This window comes from Botrytis porri (assembly GCF_014898465.1).
Source record: "Botrytis porri strain MUCL 3234 chromosome Unknown BPOR_003, whole genome shotgun sequence".
NCBI classification, from domain to species: Eukaryota; Fungi; Ascomycota; class Leotiomycetes; order Helotiales; family Sclerotiniaceae; genus Botrytis; species Botrytis porri.
The window spans coordinates 1465802-1483075 of record NW_024066077.1 but is presented as its reverse complement, the minus strand read 5'-3'; the positions used below and the strand labels follow the sequence as shown (position 1 = coordinate 1483075).

Here is a 17274-nt window from a genome sequence, read left to right as displayed (position 1 = left end):
CTAGAAGCGACTGTTCCCGAGATTGATACGAACGAAACTTCCTACATAGGAAATTTGTTCCATATGTGCGATATCCGTGGTTTTGCAGATGGTTCGAGATGCATGCATTTCGTGAGGGTGCGTGGAAATGGAATGGAGTGGGTTGGATGCGAGAGGAATGAACTAGCATGGATAAGTTCTTGGGATGAAAGTACTAAAAGTTTGCGATGCACGCTTCCTTCAAACAAACAGTTGGATGAAATATTGGAGATTTGAGGTGATGAGATAGTTCTTCTACCAATATTTTCATTCAGTAAGAGATTCCAGATACAATTCGAATACAGAAACAAATATTCATACTATACTATACAAAATGGGTTCAACAACTCCAATCACAAATGGAATGGGAGAGGGACATATATCGAAACCTTGGATTAAAACTTCACTGGTTAGATCGGCTGCTTTGTCAAGACATGCTGGATGGTGAGTTTCTAGAGTGTTTTCGGCTTTGGTTAGAAGCATAAACTGATACGCAGATAGTAATGTATGGCTTAAACTTGAGAATTTACGTATGTATTCGTCGATTTGTTTCCGTTATCGAAATGTTGCGCAGCTCATCTCTCGTCTTTGCGACATGTCCTGATCATCTCATTTCTTCTTTGCCGCCATATTTCTCCGTCCACTTTCTCTGTCCTATTCCATCACATCTCAATCTCATCATCAAAATAGCTAACACACCCCAGAACCATCCGGCTCCTTCAAATCCCGCGGCATAGGGAATCTTCTCATCCGTTCCCTTCCCCCCAATTCCCATACCCCCGTCCACTTCTACTGTTCCTCTGGCGGCAACGCTGGACTCGCCTGCGCCCACGCAGCATTCTCTCTCAAGCGTCCCTGTACCATCGTTGTCCCCATAACCACATCCTCACACATGATCTCCAAGATAAAACTACTAAACGCCGAGGTTATCCAGACCGGAAACCACTGGAGCGAAGCTGATAGATATTTACGTGAAGAACTATTAGCCAACGATGCTAATGGTGTATACGTACCACCCTTTGACCACCCCGATATCTGGGATGGACACAGTACTGTGATCACTGAGATTGAAGAGGAGGTTCGTGGACTAGGCATCCACAGTTTGGATGCGGTGATCTGCAGTATTGGCGGAGGAGGATTATTCAATGGAATCATGAAAGGATTAGAGGATAGTGGAAGATTGGGATCGCACAGTGGAACGAAGGTCATAGGGGTGGAGACGACGGGAACGGCGAGTTTCCATGCGGCGATGAAGAGGGAAGAATTGGTTAGGTTAGACGGGATCGATAGTATTGCTACGTCGCTGGGTGCCACACAGGTAGCGGCAAAGTCTCTGGAGTGGGGATTGAAGTATAGACAGAATGTGAGGAGTGTGGTTTTGGGGGATGCGGAGAGCGTGAGTGGTATGGTGTGGATGGCGGATGAGGAAAGAATTGTAGGTTTCATGGATTTATGGCCTTCTTAGTTCCATTTACTAATATTGACGCAGTTAGTTGAGAGTGCGTGCGGCGTCAGTGTAGCAGTGGCTATCAATGGCACGTTGAAAAAGATATTGGAGGAAGATGGGGAAACCATGGAGGGAAAGAATGTGGTGATTGTGGTTTGTGGAGGAAGTAATATCTCACTGAAGACTTTGGGAGAGTATAGAGAGAGATTTGGTGTATGAAAGCTTGGGGCATACTTTCATTTTACATCGAGGGGCGGAATAGCAATGCAGCGTTTGGTTTAGAGGAGCCTTTTCTCATCTCGATTGAGGTTTACTTCAACATGGTTGACGAGTTCTTTGCCTTTCCAGCGTTGTTTAAAACTTTGGCGATAAAGAGTGTCTCAACTTCTCATTTTATATTTCGGAGTTACGTGAAACATTTCTTGTGGAATAGAGCAAGCAACATGACTTGCAACAAAACATTCTTAGAAATATTAGACTGCCTGATTACAACCTTTCAAGCTTCTTTGACCCTTCGCATCAACAAATTAAGTGATTATTCGCGATGCTCCTTTACTAGCGACTCAATGATCGAGAATCATGCAAGCTACCTAAAGCTATTTCCTCGCAATGAATCTTGTGGCTAATACATGAATAGGTGCTATAGCTCAAAGCATGTCCCTAAACTTGGTCTTAACCATTCATCTCTAATTCATATCAAGCATTCTCCACCATAGTGTATACCGTATCATAGTAGATACTCCTTCTGCCTAGCTATGCATCATCCGCTATTGAATGATCTATCGTACTAGCCCATTGAGTTTTTCTGCATCCACCAAAACATCAGTAGGACCACCACCAATAAGATCTACTGTTCTACGCTTCGTTCTCCCACCAAATAAGCAGGTCCAAATATCGTTTTCCGAAACGGCTTCACCATCATGCCCCTTGAAAAGAAGATTCCCGGGCACTGATTGCTGCATCTCTAGGCTATTGACCTCTTCCAGAACCCGTGCTACTAGTTCCTCATCAGAAACCGCCCTCCCTTTGCCCTTTTTTGATATGGTTGCATGGCCTAGGTGCTCCAATCTTCTCTTAACAGATAACTCATAGATTGACTGATCAACAGTGTTGCCCATGACCATTACCCAAATATTGGTCTCAAACTTTTGTCCTATTCTATGAACTCTAGACTCCCCTTGGAGTGCGATTGCCGTGTTTAATAACGGTTCGCAAAAGAATATATTACTAGCATTAACTAAAGTCAATCCAGCACTATGTGCTCGAGAATGTAAGAGGAAGACTTCTATGCCAGGATCATTTTTGAATTTCTCAACCCCGTTGGGTCTATCAATAGATGAATGACCAATGCGAAATGCATCAAATGCGCTAGCTAAAACTGGTAGGAATTCGGAAAACTGAGAAAATACGATGGACTTCGCGCCAGGATCTGATTCTCTAAGGTAAAGAATGTGACGGGCTTTTTGAAAATTGTTAGTGAAATTTGTTCAATGAGATCAAAATTTACATACCAAGAGTATCAATTTTGGTGCCGAATGAGTTGTTGTCTTGTAACTCAATGCTTTTGATGGCGGAGAGAATAGATTTGCTGACATCTGAATAGATCGCAGATTTTTGAGGGGAGTTCGAGTTGAGTGATCGTTCCTTCAACGGTTCTCGAATGCCCTCAGTTTCGGCGGTTAATGTTGGCTCATATGGCTTATAGCTAATATTGTGAAGCTCTTCATAAATTAGCTTCTGTTTACAGATGGGGCACCTATGAGATGCTTCAATAGGTCAGTAATATGTATGCGGCACTTGCAGATGATTGCGTTCTTACATTTCCACCATTCTCTGGTGCAATCGGAACAGTATTGATGACCGCAGACGGTCAAAACTCCAAGCTCGAATTCCTCTCTGCAAACGACACATGTTCGCTTATCTTTGGGATTTTCGACCTCCTCTTTCAAATGGACTAGATACCTTCTCTTGGCTCTCAGGGAAGCTATGGTTTGGGTGAGTGTATGCTCGTTTCGTAGAAAAGACTGCTTGACACCATCATTAATGGGGCCTGTATACGGGGCCACCTGATTTGAAATTGCTTGTAATTGTTTGTAGTACTCTACTCGAAGATTCATGCACTTTGTTAACTGCCCGATTTCTTTCTCTAGATTTGTGGTTGCTTTTGTTTGATCTGTGAGATAATTGTGGGTCAATTTCAGTTGATCTTCGACGATCGAGAGTTCATTTTGAGAATGATTTGCCTTGAGCTTGGATATAAGCGTCCGGAGTTCTGATAAAGTTCCTCTCACACTAATGCCCTTGTGCAGAAACAGGTCTCTTATGTCAAATAGCACGAGTAGCTTTTCTGGAAAAGGACCTTTGCCATGTTTTGCCTCCCGGAAAGCAGTTTTAGCTTCTTCGTCAATTAGGAAATTTTGCACGCCAGACAACGATGCCTGTCGATCGGCAATCATTGTTCGCAATGCTTGCACATATACCACGACTTCTTCCTGTACTTTTATGGAATTCTCGTACTCATCTCCACTGATGGCAATGCCTTCATCATCGTTGTCGACTAATGGACTCAACAAGATCTGGATGAGGTGGTTTCGCCATTCATTAATTTGATGTGCTTGTCTATCCAAACTAGTTCCAAGCTTTTCGAATCTAGCCATTGATAATTAGTTAGTATGTAGGTACGACACGTAAAGATATGAGAACATGTATCTGAAAAGATAGATTGAATAGAGATATAAATATCCACAGCTTACTCTTCCATAATCCGGCGGCTTTCGGGACCCCCTCTGAGAGTACTAGGAACGAACTGAGGCAACTGAACAGATGTACTAGATTCTGCATCTTTGCTAATTGCGGTCATCATGTTATCTGTTCTCTTGAAGGCCTATAATGTGTTAGCCCAGCTATCTTCATGTTGTGGGACAACAAGCATCCGATCTGAATTGTGCAATCCATTCTTCGCAACAAATCAAGGAACCCAAAGCGTGAAATGGTTAGAACTATATATCATAGTAGTGTAAATGTGTACTAGTGTAATACAGAACGTACATCTTGTAGTATTTCACGCCGTAACTCCTTAGCCTCTTCGTAACCTTGTCTCTCGAGCATATCGAGGTTTTCAAACTCGGCGGAATTAACTGCTGTCATTTCCTCGTTTGACTTTATTTGAAAGTAAGCATTTGATAGGAAGAATTTACCCATGTGATGAAGCTCCAAGGCGGCTCTCAACCGTGTTCGACTCATCACTACGCGTGAGGCAGGATCCATTCTGTATGAGAGCGTGTTAGAGTGTTCCAAGGGCGATGAAAGAGGTTCTTACCCATCTTGCCCTTCAAAATATTTCTCACCATTGCCTTCAATGCTCTGGATTTTGCTTGAAGCAATTGTTTTTTGAGCTTCTGCTGTCTTCGAATCTGAATCACTGTCTAAATGAAATGCCAGGCTCGCCTTCTCTGATAATATCTCAGCGGATAATTCATCCCGAGCTTGATCTACAAAAGTGGAGGAGAGCGTGACGCATTTTTTCCAGATATCCAGAGCCTTTTGAACGCGAGGGGAATCTTCGTATAATTGGCCCCTCTTTAATTGAGAAAGAAGAAGTGATCGAGAATTTGCTCTAATAGCAACATCTGTTTGCGAAAACATAAGTTCAAGGGCCTTACCTGATCATGTCATTAGTCTTTGCCATGGAGTACCCCGTAGCAGGAGATCCAACTTACTCGCAGTTTGAACTATTGGTTCATCTCTGATTTTCTTTCGCTTCGTGGCTAGTTGGGGGGGAAGTGCATTAGTTGCCTGCCTCAATCGTACAAGCCATCGTCTCATAACCTCAGCATAGTTTTTTGGATCCCAGCCATCCATGAGAGGCTCGCCCTCAGTGTCCAGTCCAGATTCTTCACACATCTTGCCAAACATTTCTTGGTAAAATTGCTCTTCAATTGGGTTGAAAGAAATAGTAATTACGAAGCGGTGTTGTTTAGGTAAGATAAGCTCTCCGCGAACATTTTGCTTTGAGTGACGCAAACTAATAGCCTCGAAAAGCTTGTGGAAATTCTGCATAGAGTATACAAGCGATCGCCACACCGAGACCAAGAGCTCATATTTCAAGAAAATGAGTAACCCTAGTAAGTCATTGATGTTTTTCCTGACCTAAATTGTAGTCAATATATCTCAGCTCCTTTGTTGAATAAGAAGTGTTCCAGTCCCCACCACAACTCTTCAACATCTCTTCACGATTGAAGAGCTCTTCCACATGCAGAACCAATTTGATACATCGAATCCAAGGAGTAGTATCTATACAAACATCAAGCAAGCCCCATATTGCTTTCCAAACAAAATGCAATGAATATCTCATTGGGCTTGAAACCCCAAAACGACTCTGAATATTGAACTTTGGACAATAGTCCGAATAAGTTCCACGTTGAAATAGATAAAAAGATATGAAAGGTTGAGAATACATACTGGAGTGCCTGTGATCGCCCAGGCATTGATTCGAGGTATCATCCTTGCGACGGTTGCGGCTTTACTAATACCACTTTCGACCATTTGCGCTTCATCGAGACATACACGCCACCACGAAAACTTCATTAAAGGTGATTTGGGCCTCTGATATTTTGACTCGCTGCGCAGCGTCGTCCTCTCCGGATTGAGACTGGTGAAGTGGATCTCTGATGCGAGTACAGAGTACGTGGCAATGACTATGTCAGAGGTAGCAAAATCGTTCATTATGGTTTCATATTGAAGTGTCCGGCTCTTGATACCTTCATAATACGTAACCTTGAGACTTGGTGCATGGGCCTTTATCTCACCGATCCATTGTTCTACATATAATCAATAAATAATATGATCCGCACTCGATATTGATTCAGAACTTACTTGAAATAGAAGGCGGTGATATTATTAGAGTGGCAGGTGTCGTCTGCAAGGTCTCTCCAGAAAAAGGATCGATAACCGACGGTTCTTGATCACGACGGGTGTGAAGTGTCATCAGGGCAATCATTTCTACAGTCTTACCCAGGCCCATCTCTTCTGCAAGAATGCCACCTTTGATATCCCGATCCAGCCAAAAGAACGGAGCCAGATCGAAGGTGACTATTCCAAACAAATGGCTAACATAACAAGCGCGCCCTTGTAGGTCTGTTGCGGCGAAGAACGAAGGGGGTATTCGGCCTATTGCCTCGGACTGAGTTGTCTCAATACATCCAGCCGCGCGAGACCACTCAGAACCTTCCCTACGAAGCATCCATTGAACAGCCCGTTTTTGAAACGGATAGAGAGTTGATTCCAGTCCCGGTGTTTCGATCGAGGCAGCGGTTTCATCATCCGGATCTGGACAGTATGCAGATTGATAAAAGTCCTGCGCAGAGAGCGGTTCCAAGCTTGTGCTATTTGGATCGGGAAAGTAATTGTTTAGTACCTTCAACAGAGCATCAGTCTTCTTGGGCTGGATCGATTTTCGATTAGTTGTAACCTCCCATTTAATAGTAAAATCAATCCGAATATAATCCGAACCATCCATTTTGAACACACTCATTCCGGCCTCTGTCCACAACTTACTTGACCGTTGAGCACGCTTCTTGGAGTCTCGATCAACCATCAGGCAGATGAGTACGTCATCGAAGGAATTTGGAATGCTCCTTGACGTATTTTCAAGTGATAATGGTATGGTGAGCAAGGAGTTATGATTGTCATCTCGAAGGATGATATTAGATGGCTCGTGGTTGCCACCCCGGCGGCCCCAGTGGCTAGTAAAACGAATCTTCTGCCTATTCAAGGTGGTGCAGTCTAACGACAACTTTGATCGAAGACATCCGACTACCAGCGAAGCTTGTTTGACTGTGATGTAATCCCGAAAAACATCATCGTTCGATGATTCTAGTTTCGATCCTGTTGTTAGTTTCTGACGCTTCCGTAGAGGTTCTTCTGATGTGTTCTATGGTATGGAGTTAGTACTTCTAAAAGTCACGAGAAGCTTCAAAGCTCTGCTGCCAAGAAGTTCGAATGTGATCCATGGAATACAAATAGTAAATCATAACAGTTACCTGATCTGTGGTAAGATAATTGATTAAGGCATCCGTAGTATCGGTAACAAAAACCACCGGAGGCTTCTCAAGCGGAACGTTTTCTTTTGCATTATTCGTTCTTTGTGGCTCCTGTGCAAAGATAGAGACATCAGGAATGATTGCGAATCCCTTTTCCCTGACTGGGGCCATTGTATCAAACTTCTGAACCCGTTTTCACACTAAAGAACGTGCTTCCTTCTGGGCCGCACATAGGCTTCCATGCACCGATGAGAAAGTTTACTTTTACCGCGTTTAACAGATACAAAGATAGGTGTGTTTGGTAGATGGGCAATGATGGATGTTTCGTTGTTTTAACAGAATGTTGGATGACGAAAGATGAATGGCAGATGGTTAAATTCGAAATTTCAGTTTTTTGTGACTGTAGTGGTTAACTGACGGGTGACTGACTGCCTTGCGCAAGAGAGACTGTCCGTCGTCTGTTTACATTACGAAGGCAAGAGGGAGAGGTATGCACCGACAGTAGTAGCGAGCATGTACTGCGATAACAGATAAGAGAAGCTAGCACTATCTTGACCAGGTAGTATCCACACACTCATACCCTTGGCCCCCATACCACCATCGGAAATACTTTATTCCGGATACATCACATGATACTCGATTTTTCGAACAAACGCTAAGGTTAAAATCGAATTGTGAGATAGATAGTTTGGGGGATTCCCAGAAATAGATAGGTACAGCCTTCTAACGGTTGACACAAGGTGACTTACATTGACGCCATCAGTTGACATAAAATCTATGCACCCTTCGGTATCTACACTTTGATCTGCGGGATCCCATTTGATATAGGTATATCATTCCTGCCGTACGTTCAATGAATCCTCAGTCCCACTTTCTGGACGATTAGTCCTGTTGTGCGAAACATAGCCAGCCATATTGACTTCCTCTATAGAATCTGCCCATCATGATCCTTAAGCCTTACCAGCTGCGACCAATTCCCTCATTTCTTCTCCCTTTTACGGATGCAACCACTTGCAATCAAGTACGAAGCCTACATTATCGCATGAAGGCACCGCCTGTACCCCGTCCCACACCATTTGTACCGGATGCTCAAACGTTTCTCACACTCATTGGACGAAATTTGAGCCAGCATGCATCAAAAATTCCTTCATGGAAATCATTGTTTACATTGACCTCTGATCAACTACGAGAGCTGGGCGTTGAGCCTCCACGAAGCCGACGCTACCTCCTACGCTGGCGCGAGAAATTTAGAAAAGGGCAATATGGCATTGGTGGAGATCTACAACACATTGAAAATGGAATCGCGGAGTTGCGTGTAGTTGAAGTGCCGTCATCAGACCCGAGACATAGTACAGCTACCGCAACATCCTCACCGGGACAACGAAAAATAGTGGTCAATGTACCCACAGGAGGCAATGCAGAGGATAGTCTCGCTGGGCAGATGGTTCCAGTTCAGGGTTTACGTATCAAAGGAGCACACACTATTATTGGACCTCACGTACAACCTTCCAAAGGAGGGCAAGCGGCGAAAATTGTCGTTAAAGAAGGATTGTGGGAAGATCGTAGAGGTCATAAGATTGATGGAGGCGAAAGGAGACAGGCCGAAGTTCGAGCAAAGAGGAGAAGAGAAGAGAAACGTGCAGCCAGATAAACATTGAGTAGATTGACAATCTTGTCGTTCATGTAAGATTATATTGGAGGCTGTGTATGGATGCACGAGGAGGAGGTGGCTCTGCTGCGAAAGTTCTGGGATCTTCATCCACAGGTCATGGCCTTCTAGAAGATATCACTCGCAAGGCTGTAGATCAACCCAAACTTATTGAAGTTATATTTTGACTCGAAATCTCGAACTACGATTAGTAGTTTACAAGAGTGAGGTCGGCACTAGGGCCACGTGAGATTACAGTTTCGCGGCGTAGACGTCAAGTTAACGCCACTCCCGTCCGCCTTTGGCCGTATTACCTCAATTGATCTAGATTTGCCTCGATGTTTTTCCATAGACTAGCCTTGGTCTTGATTTCTCGGAAATCTAGCGATTCCTGTACGGGATCGGGATACATGGCTTCCTATTTCACGATTCCCCGGATGCAGCCTTCGTAAGCTCGCTCGTGCTCCCTCCCTCGTACTCCTCCCACTGTAGCAATTGCGCTAAAATATGCCCGATACCACATCTACAGTGAAATTTGCTTGCTGGCTTTAAGTATTCAGAATTCCTTCTCTTTTGTATATGGTAAATGGAGCTGTATTGGTTGATTTTATGGTTGTGGATGACGCCAGGTTCTGGCTGTGCTGGGAAATCTCCTGCAAGGCCGGAGGATCTTTCCTCCAGATTACTACTCGAGTATCTCGCTAGAGTTGATGCCATACATTTTGTACACACAACCCACTCGCAATCATTAGAAAGAACACATTGCAGGTCAGCAACTAGTCAGACTCCAACTTGGACTAACCCAGCGGCCGGGACTCGCGTCGGAGACCTCGGGAATACCTGGAAACCATAAGAAGCGACGTTACTAAGCTAATAATAGTCAATTTAGGTAGCTTAAGCTGGCCAATCCCATACTCATCTAGCAAAAGGTCGTTCGTTTCGCGCAGGAGCGAAGCCAAATGTGTACCAATCTGTGCCTCTTTGGCACAGCAAGGCTCTTTGATATGTTCTCGTCTGATGTATTCTCGTTCTTCAAACTAATTGATCGAATAGTGGCACCTCAAATTGGATTTTAACAAGCATTTCCATCACGACCTCGTTTAGTCATTTACGGGTCCCGAGTCAAATAGTCGAACTGGTAATGTATGTGTGCGTCATCTCATCTCAGAACAAGTGATCAAAATTGTAAGTGTCCATACGGCGCAATGCATTAAAGAACATCTAGGAGTGTAGCTGAGGCCTGTATACGATGGTGTCCTTCGAAAGTAGAAAAGTTTGACGAGTCCGGTGAACTGATTCGTGATGTATCGCTGGCATTCTCAGACGACTACTTACCTCAGGAAAGGATACCTAGATGGTACATTTACAGAATAATAAGTGTACTTGATATACTGACCGTATCTAGATGAGTCTATTCATTGATCTTGAATGTTTTTTTCTCTACATGGGACTTGTCTGCCTGATCTCCCATTAAATTGATCCCTTGTCCAGCCTAGCCAAGTGTACACGAGCCTATGCAGGAACCGAGTCTCTGCCTGAACATCTTCGAAAAACAGTGGGTACTCGCTACCATTTCCACAAGTAGCTTTCCAATTATCCTCTTGTTCTCGGCATTCATGGCGAAACAAAAACCGCAAATTTTTGTTTATTCAAGCTTAATCATATAATTTTCTGATTTAGAACGGTCGAAAACGGCAATGCCGCGAGGAAGGATTCCTGTCAATCCCTCCCCATCTTCCTCTAAGAACGGATGGCCCCCACCACACCGCAGGCCATTATCTCATCGATTTGAAACTCCACTATCACTTTGATCCTAGATTCATCATCCTTTCTACCTCGTTCGGTATTTCCCATCTCGTCCCAGATTTGGAGGAGTTTCTCTATACAAGGTCACATGTACATTTATTAGTCCAATCACTGGATCAGGTTGGATCAGGTTGTAGTCCAATTCAGGTGAGGCTGCCTTAGAGGAACGGGGACCGTCTCGATAGTTCGTTCAGTCGTATACTACTCTTATCCACCTATAGTCAGTCACGTTTTCATGGCGGTCATATCTATGATCCGTCTGGAGGCAGTGCTTCTGTTTGTCGCTCCATCCACTCTTTGTCTGCTTTCTTTTTTGCAGTATGCTTATGGAGATCTTTATATATCTGTTGATATCAAAGAGTGATGAACAAATCTGCCCTCCGCGCCGCTGTATGGTTTCTATAAAGTAGGGAAGTTTCCTTTGACCAAATAACCATCAGCTCATCATTACCATCAATCATCTTCTTATGATATCAACAAAGCTATAGCATTTTCATCTACATCTTCACTCGTTGCTCTACTTTTCCCGCGCCTCAAGCACCGCATACATCTATCAAGTTAAATTACATAGCGCGGTTATTATCCTCATCATATTATTCTCGAAAGTCTGGTTGTTGGAGATCTCAACGAAAGTATCAAATTCCGCTGTTGATGTCAGTACATGAACATTGAAAGGGCCGGCGCTTATGAGTTAGAGCAAACCAAAACTTCAATTGAACAAGAAGAAGCAACCGAAGCTCCTTGCATTACGATTGAGGATCCTGACCGCAGTCAAATCATCAAGTTAGAGTCAAATCTCAAGTTAATACCTTAGACAGAACCAGAGATGTCTTCTTCCCATCGATCTTCATCTGGCAAGGGAAAAAGCTCCTCTTCTGATAAGTCAAAGCCAAAGCAAGACGACTGGTCTGGTATCACAGATCCGGAAGAGCGAAGAAGGGTGCAGAACAAGTTAGCGCAGAGAAAGTTCCGTAAGTTATCACCGATTACTCAAGCTTCAGCAAGTTACTAATATTTTATAGGCGACAAGACGAAAGCGGACAAGGAGCGTCAAGACCGAGATGATGAAAATCGTGCCCACGCAGGCCATTCTTATCATACTGCTGACTCGAATGATGTATACTATGACAATGCCGATGCCGGTGGCTCTCCATGGGGTTCTGTCTCCATGAAGCATGTCGTTTCGAAAGGTAGAGCTCAAGAGGATGCATCCAGACACGGGTCTCGGCCAGACGATGAGACAAGCTATTATAAAAACCCCGACGCAGCTTATGAAAGGGAAGGTTATTACAGGGGAGAAGCGGCTTCCTATGAAGATGATGAGGCCTATTACGATTATGGGAGTGCAGCTGGCAGCGGTAGCGGAACTTCAGGTTATTGATCAAGCCAATATGACTCACCTGGTCATTGGGTAAGAGCCACGACGGTGCGCGACCTGGAATGACCTAATTATATGTGACGACCTCGGAACAGTTTTCCAGGCTGCTTTTATAGTCTGGATTGTACGCTGTATTACACTCTTAGACTGTTTCTTATTCTCGACTTTCCTTCAAAAATTTATTTTCATCGATACACACGGTGGACATGCAACAAAAAGGAGCATAGATTTAACGACACCATGCCCCGATATACTTACGCAATTTCTTACTACTTTTCTTCATTCAAGTTTCAGCCTTTTTTTTGGCAGAAATCAATTGATGCCTGTTCTCATGTAATATTAGCTTTCCTATGTTCTATGGTGCTTATTTTCGCGTGGCTCCAATATCCAGAGTTAAATTTGTAAATTCAGCTCACTTTGTACTTTTACACTTCTATATAGATTTCCTCCAATGCAAGAACTTTTACATAAGCCTTCGATAAAACATGGAATTTGTGACATTATAGGCGTCTGGTAATACCGCACTCGCTAACCCCTGATGAAGCCACCACATGGTTGTCTCATGGACGTCAATCATGAATGTTAATGTAACCATTGGCAATCTAGTACTTAACGATACAATTACCATCCTACAGAAGTCACACAATGACAATGAAGTTCGCAATGAGTACGACAGATAGAAAGGAGGATGTGGTTATTACGATCTGTCAAGCCATTTCTTGCCAGGATTGGTGGGGGGAAATAAACGTCCGAGGCTATGCTTTTGTGAGGTTCTTATGTCGTGCTACCAGATATGACAGGTTCTGTTGCCCATCTCACTCAGCCCTAATTCTAAAGTAGATGAGCATTCCAGATAGGAAAACAAACGAGATGAGAGCTTAACGGCAGTTCTCGTATAGTTTGTGTGGAGAACGGATATGCCTTGAATCCGACGGATCCTTAGGAAGCGGATTGATGCATTTTTGACGACGGAAACAGGGTATAGATGGTGGAAGGAAGATTCGGAGTGGCGGAACAGGGAACATTTAATGTTGAATGGTAAGGCGTGTAACGAGTACTCTAACGCCAGATTGTGGTAGGTGCATACGGTGTCGGGGAGGCACTAGGTAGTTGGTTCGATCAAATACCGATCATCTGCAGAGTCCAGACAGCAGTCGTAACAAAGTTTCAGCTGATGTTCCATGCTCCCATCACGAAGGATCACTAGGTGTGTAAGGCATGGGCAATGTGTATTACTAGGCGGGGCCGGGTCTGTTGTATTCCTCTCAGTTGGTAGCGAGGGGGACTACGTGCGTAAAGTGAGTAATGGTGATTAATTAGTAACCCAAGGAAGAGATTGAGAATGAGATATCGATGGTCTACTCGGTAAGGTTACGGATTAATGCAGACAGAGATATTTCTAGATTGAAATGGAAGGGAATGGAGCAAGCGTTCAATCCTGTGACTGTGATACACCTGACAGCTTGGCCTTAGTTGAAAGATTCTACATATATATTGAATGCTAGTTGTCCATACCTAGGTACCTTTAGCTACGATATTCGCCTTTTTATCCATTTGATAAGGGGAGCTGGACTGGCAAGCAAGCTAGCTCATCGTGTGGTAGCTTATACGTTGACCCATAAAGACCATAGATGCCTGAAACTACCTACAGAGTACTCTCAGTCCACCACACAGCTAATGACCTAATATAATACTAATGATAATAATTAATAAAGCTACCATCCTAATTAAGTCAAAATGTAGAATCCAAAGTATTGAATTCGAAGCTTCAACTTCCATCAAACAACATTTGTCCATTCCAACTATCTTTTATCCTTTATCTTTTGATCAATTTGCAATTAAAATCTTTTTCCATCAATATTCTATTTTAATTCAACGAAATTTCAATTCGAATGTTAATTTCTACAATAACTAAATCCAAACGAGATTTTGGTTCCAACATCCATTATTTTATCGATACAATTGCTTTTGCTTTTGCCGTTACTATTACTTTGAATCCTTCTCCTTTGCTATTCGGTCCTATGCAGTAGCGACGGGAAATGGCAGATTCACAAGATCCAGTCGTCACTGTCGCTTCCGACAAGGAAGATGTATCACCAACTCGTTCAAACTCAAAAGCCTCGCCCTCAAAAAATGTTACGACTAATACCAACTCTCCCCAAAATCCTCCATCAACAAGGACCAAACCAACAAATGATATAACGACGGAAGACGAAGAACGCAGAACACCCGTCCCAGATAATCATTCAACCACACCTGCTGGCAATACGTCGTCGCGCTCACGTAATAAATCGGCGAAAGATCAGCCCTCTACTATGCAAGGGAATCTTGGACCTCAGAATAATAAGATTCGTCATCTGAAAAAGGATGACGGAGAGCCTCTATGGAGGAAGGACATCCAGTATGATTTTCTGAAGCTTATCTTTGAAGACGACAACGCCGTATTCACAAACGGTTACGATGATACCCTGCCGAAACAGACCTTCGCAGACCTCTATATCGATACGATGGCTAGGAGTAGTAAGACGAGTAAGATCTTGAGGGATAAATTGCTGAGCGAGCATGAGCCAGCAAAGAACATGGCAATGGTGTGCCTTTTGGTTAATCTTGGTCGCATGAATACCACTTTGAATTGTGAGTTGGTTATCTTCTTCGTATTTTCGCACATTAATAAAGTTTTAGTCTTTCCAGAGATGCGAGCACAACTGCGTACCTATCACGCCATTCCATCTCTGCAAGCTCGACAAGATCCGAACTCTTACAAGCAGCTTCAAGATGCGCCTCGACTCAAATCTATACTGAAGGGTGCATCTGAGGATCGTCCTGAACCTGGTACATTGGAAAAGATCAAATCAACACCGATTCCTCGAACAAATCCAGTCAACCTTATCTTCGTTCTTACTAACCATGCCACGAAGGTTACAGAATTGCATTTTCCCACAACTCGTGAATTTTACGATCTAATCATGAACACTCAAATTACTAGCAAGTCAAGGGCAAAGGCGTTCTTATGGTTGATGTGGTTCTATCTCGAGTCGGATTTTACGGAAGAAGGGGCAGATGAGAATCCATTTGGGTCTGGCGTAGATTATGATACCGACGTCAGAAATCAGGGTGTTCCACGACTACAGGATATGACAGAAGAAGAAGAATTATTGGAGAACGTTGATACGGAAGAAGAGCTAGAGTATGGTCACACTAAGATGCGCGAACGCAAACGTATCATTGAAGCAGACCAAATCGCTTTCCAAGCAGAAAATGGTCCTCCGAAACGTGGTCCTAAGCCAAAGCTCAACTTACCGCTCGATGAGGGTTCCAATTCATCTACTATTATGAGTCGTGTTCGGCCTCGTTATGATGATGTAGTTGGAACTCCTGCTGGTTTGATTAGTAAGATTCGCCCCAGACACGACTCCGATCTTGACAGCACACGCTCAACCCCGCCCCCTCGAGCCTTTGGTTCCAGCAACATGCGTATTAACAGTGTTCTTAATGCAGGCTCCAGATATCGAGGCGCAAAGTCTGGTGAAGGTTCATCTCCAGCGCCAGAGGTGCCAGCTACTCTTTCCAGGCGACATCGACCGCTCACCGCACATCAAATCGCCGTAGAGCGGAACAGGAACCAGCGAGTCGATTATATTCTAAGTCGTGGTATCAGAAAGGCACACCACGCGGCGAGAAAGTTGCGTAAGCAACAGGGCGTTTTTGCTCGCGCATACCAGAGGGTGAATGCAATGTCAGATCCATTCAGCGATAGTGAGGATGACACCTATCACAGGAATCCTTACCCATTCAAAGAACGAGGATTCGGTGGTCTAGTTCAACTCGAAGCCGAAGAGGACGATTTTGGAGAAGAAGTGTCAGCGTATGCAGCTGCTTTTCGACGTGCCGGGAGAAGGCTTGATCGTTGGGATGGTCAAAAGGGCTTGAATCTTGGAGTTATCGGTACCAACCGCATCTTGACAAGCAATGGCATCAACGGTCATCGCGCACGAGATAGCGACGAAACCGAAGATGAGCCCGACGAGCCAGTGATTCATAATCCAAAGCACCAGGCAAATGGACATGTTACCGTACAGGGAGGAGGGGATGATGATCTTGATGATATGGATAAGGAGCTTTTGGGGTTGGTATCTGATGATGACGAGGATGGTCTTGATCCGATGGAAAAATCATTGTTGGGAATTGGCGGAGACGAAACCGAGATAGAAGCTAGCGACACGGGAATGGATGTGGATTAGCTGAACTTGTATTAATATCAAAGGGTAGGGCAGGGTATTCAATGGTATGGAGATAGTTCGATAGGCTTGTCGAAAGAGGCGTTTTTGGGAGACAAATGATAGCTGGGCATCATTGTTGAGGTATGAAGTTAAAAAGACTTTATAACCTGTCGAGACTCATTTGATAGAGGAAGGAAGGGATTGAGAAAGTTGAGATGGCTATTTATGTATGACATATTCTTCTTCGGTATTCTTAGCAGCCAAGGAAATCTACAGTTGCATGATTTTTACTAAAGAATTCGAGAGGTTCAAAGTGTTAATAGATATGTTGAGGATGCGGCACAAGTTATATCATTAGAGTTGACTGCCAAAATATGCAGGTTAGGTATAATATCTAAACAAGTACCGTTTCCAAGAGGCTGTAATTGATAAGAAGCCGTTTATTCAACTGTGACCTGGGCATAAGTAGGTAATGTTACTTGTTACTTTACTGAGGACCTACAAGCCTACCTAGTAATCTTATATAGATTATTTTTAGAGGGGGATCCATTATTCCGTGGTGTAAATGCAGGTAATCGCAAATTACACTACAGGCACAGTGCTCGGTTGTTATCGAAGATAGTACGTAGATACAGCAGGTAGTTTACCTAGGTAGGTAGGTAGGTACTCGTAGATATCAGTTAGATGTACCTACCTAGTACCCACTACTATCACCT

General features: G+C 43.7%; 5 protein-coding genes across 5 annotated transcripts; 4 read left to right on the top strand and 1 right to left on the bottom strand.

Moving 5' to 3' along the window:
* Positions 1–352: 352 nt before the first annotated feature.
* Positions 353–1957, top strand: EAF01_002495 (uncharacterized protein; the record flags this gene model as incomplete). Its single annotated transcript, XM_038910748.1, has 4 exons — positions 353–462; positions 520–548; positions 723–1453; positions 1508–1957. The coding sequence occupies 4 exons, from the start codon at positions 353–355 to the stop codon at positions 1682–1684; spliced, it is 1047 nt and encodes a 348-aa protein (XP_038773670.1). The 3' UTR covers positions 1685–1957.
* Positions 1958–2244: 287 nt separating this feature from the next.
* Positions 2245–7677, bottom strand: EAF01_002494 (uncharacterized protein; the record flags this gene model as incomplete). The annotated part of the gene is made up of 10 exons (XM_038910747.1): positions 2245–2924; positions 2977–3231; positions 3285–4114; positions 4219–4349; positions 4514–4733; positions 4785–5127; positions 5185–5614; positions 5927–6285; positions 6341–7397; positions 7507–7677. The coding sequence occupies 10 exons, from the start codon at positions 7675–7677 to the stop codon at positions 2245–2247; spliced, it is 4476 nt and encodes a 1491-aa protein (XP_038773669.1).
* Positions 7678–8449: 772 nt separating this feature from the next.
* On the top strand, positions 8450–9157 carry EAF01_002493 (uncharacterized protein; the record flags this gene model as incomplete). The annotated part of the gene is made up of 1 exon (XM_038910746.1): positions 8450–9157. One exon carries the CDS (start codon positions 8450–8452, stop codon positions 9155–9157), a length of 708 nt encoding a protein of 235 aa, XP_038773668.1.
* Positions 9158–11786: 2629 nt separating this feature from the next.
* Positions 11787–12341, top strand: EAF01_002492 (uncharacterized protein; the record flags this gene model as incomplete). The annotated part of the gene is made up of 2 exons (XM_038910745.1): positions 11787–11931; positions 11983–12341. The coding sequence occupies 2 exons, from the start codon at positions 11787–11789 to the stop codon at positions 12339–12341; spliced, it is 504 nt and encodes a 167-aa protein (XP_038773667.1).
* A 2036-nt stretch (positions 12342–14377) lies between these two features.
* EAF01_002491 (uncharacterized protein) lies at positions 14378–16579 on the top strand (the record flags this gene model as incomplete). The annotated part of the gene is made up of 2 exons (XM_038910744.1): positions 14378–14972; positions 15021–16579. The coding sequence occupies 2 exons, from the start codon at positions 14378–14380 to the stop codon at positions 16577–16579; spliced, it is 2154 nt and encodes a 717-aa protein (XP_038773666.1).
* Positions 16580–17274: the final 695 nt, after the last annotated feature.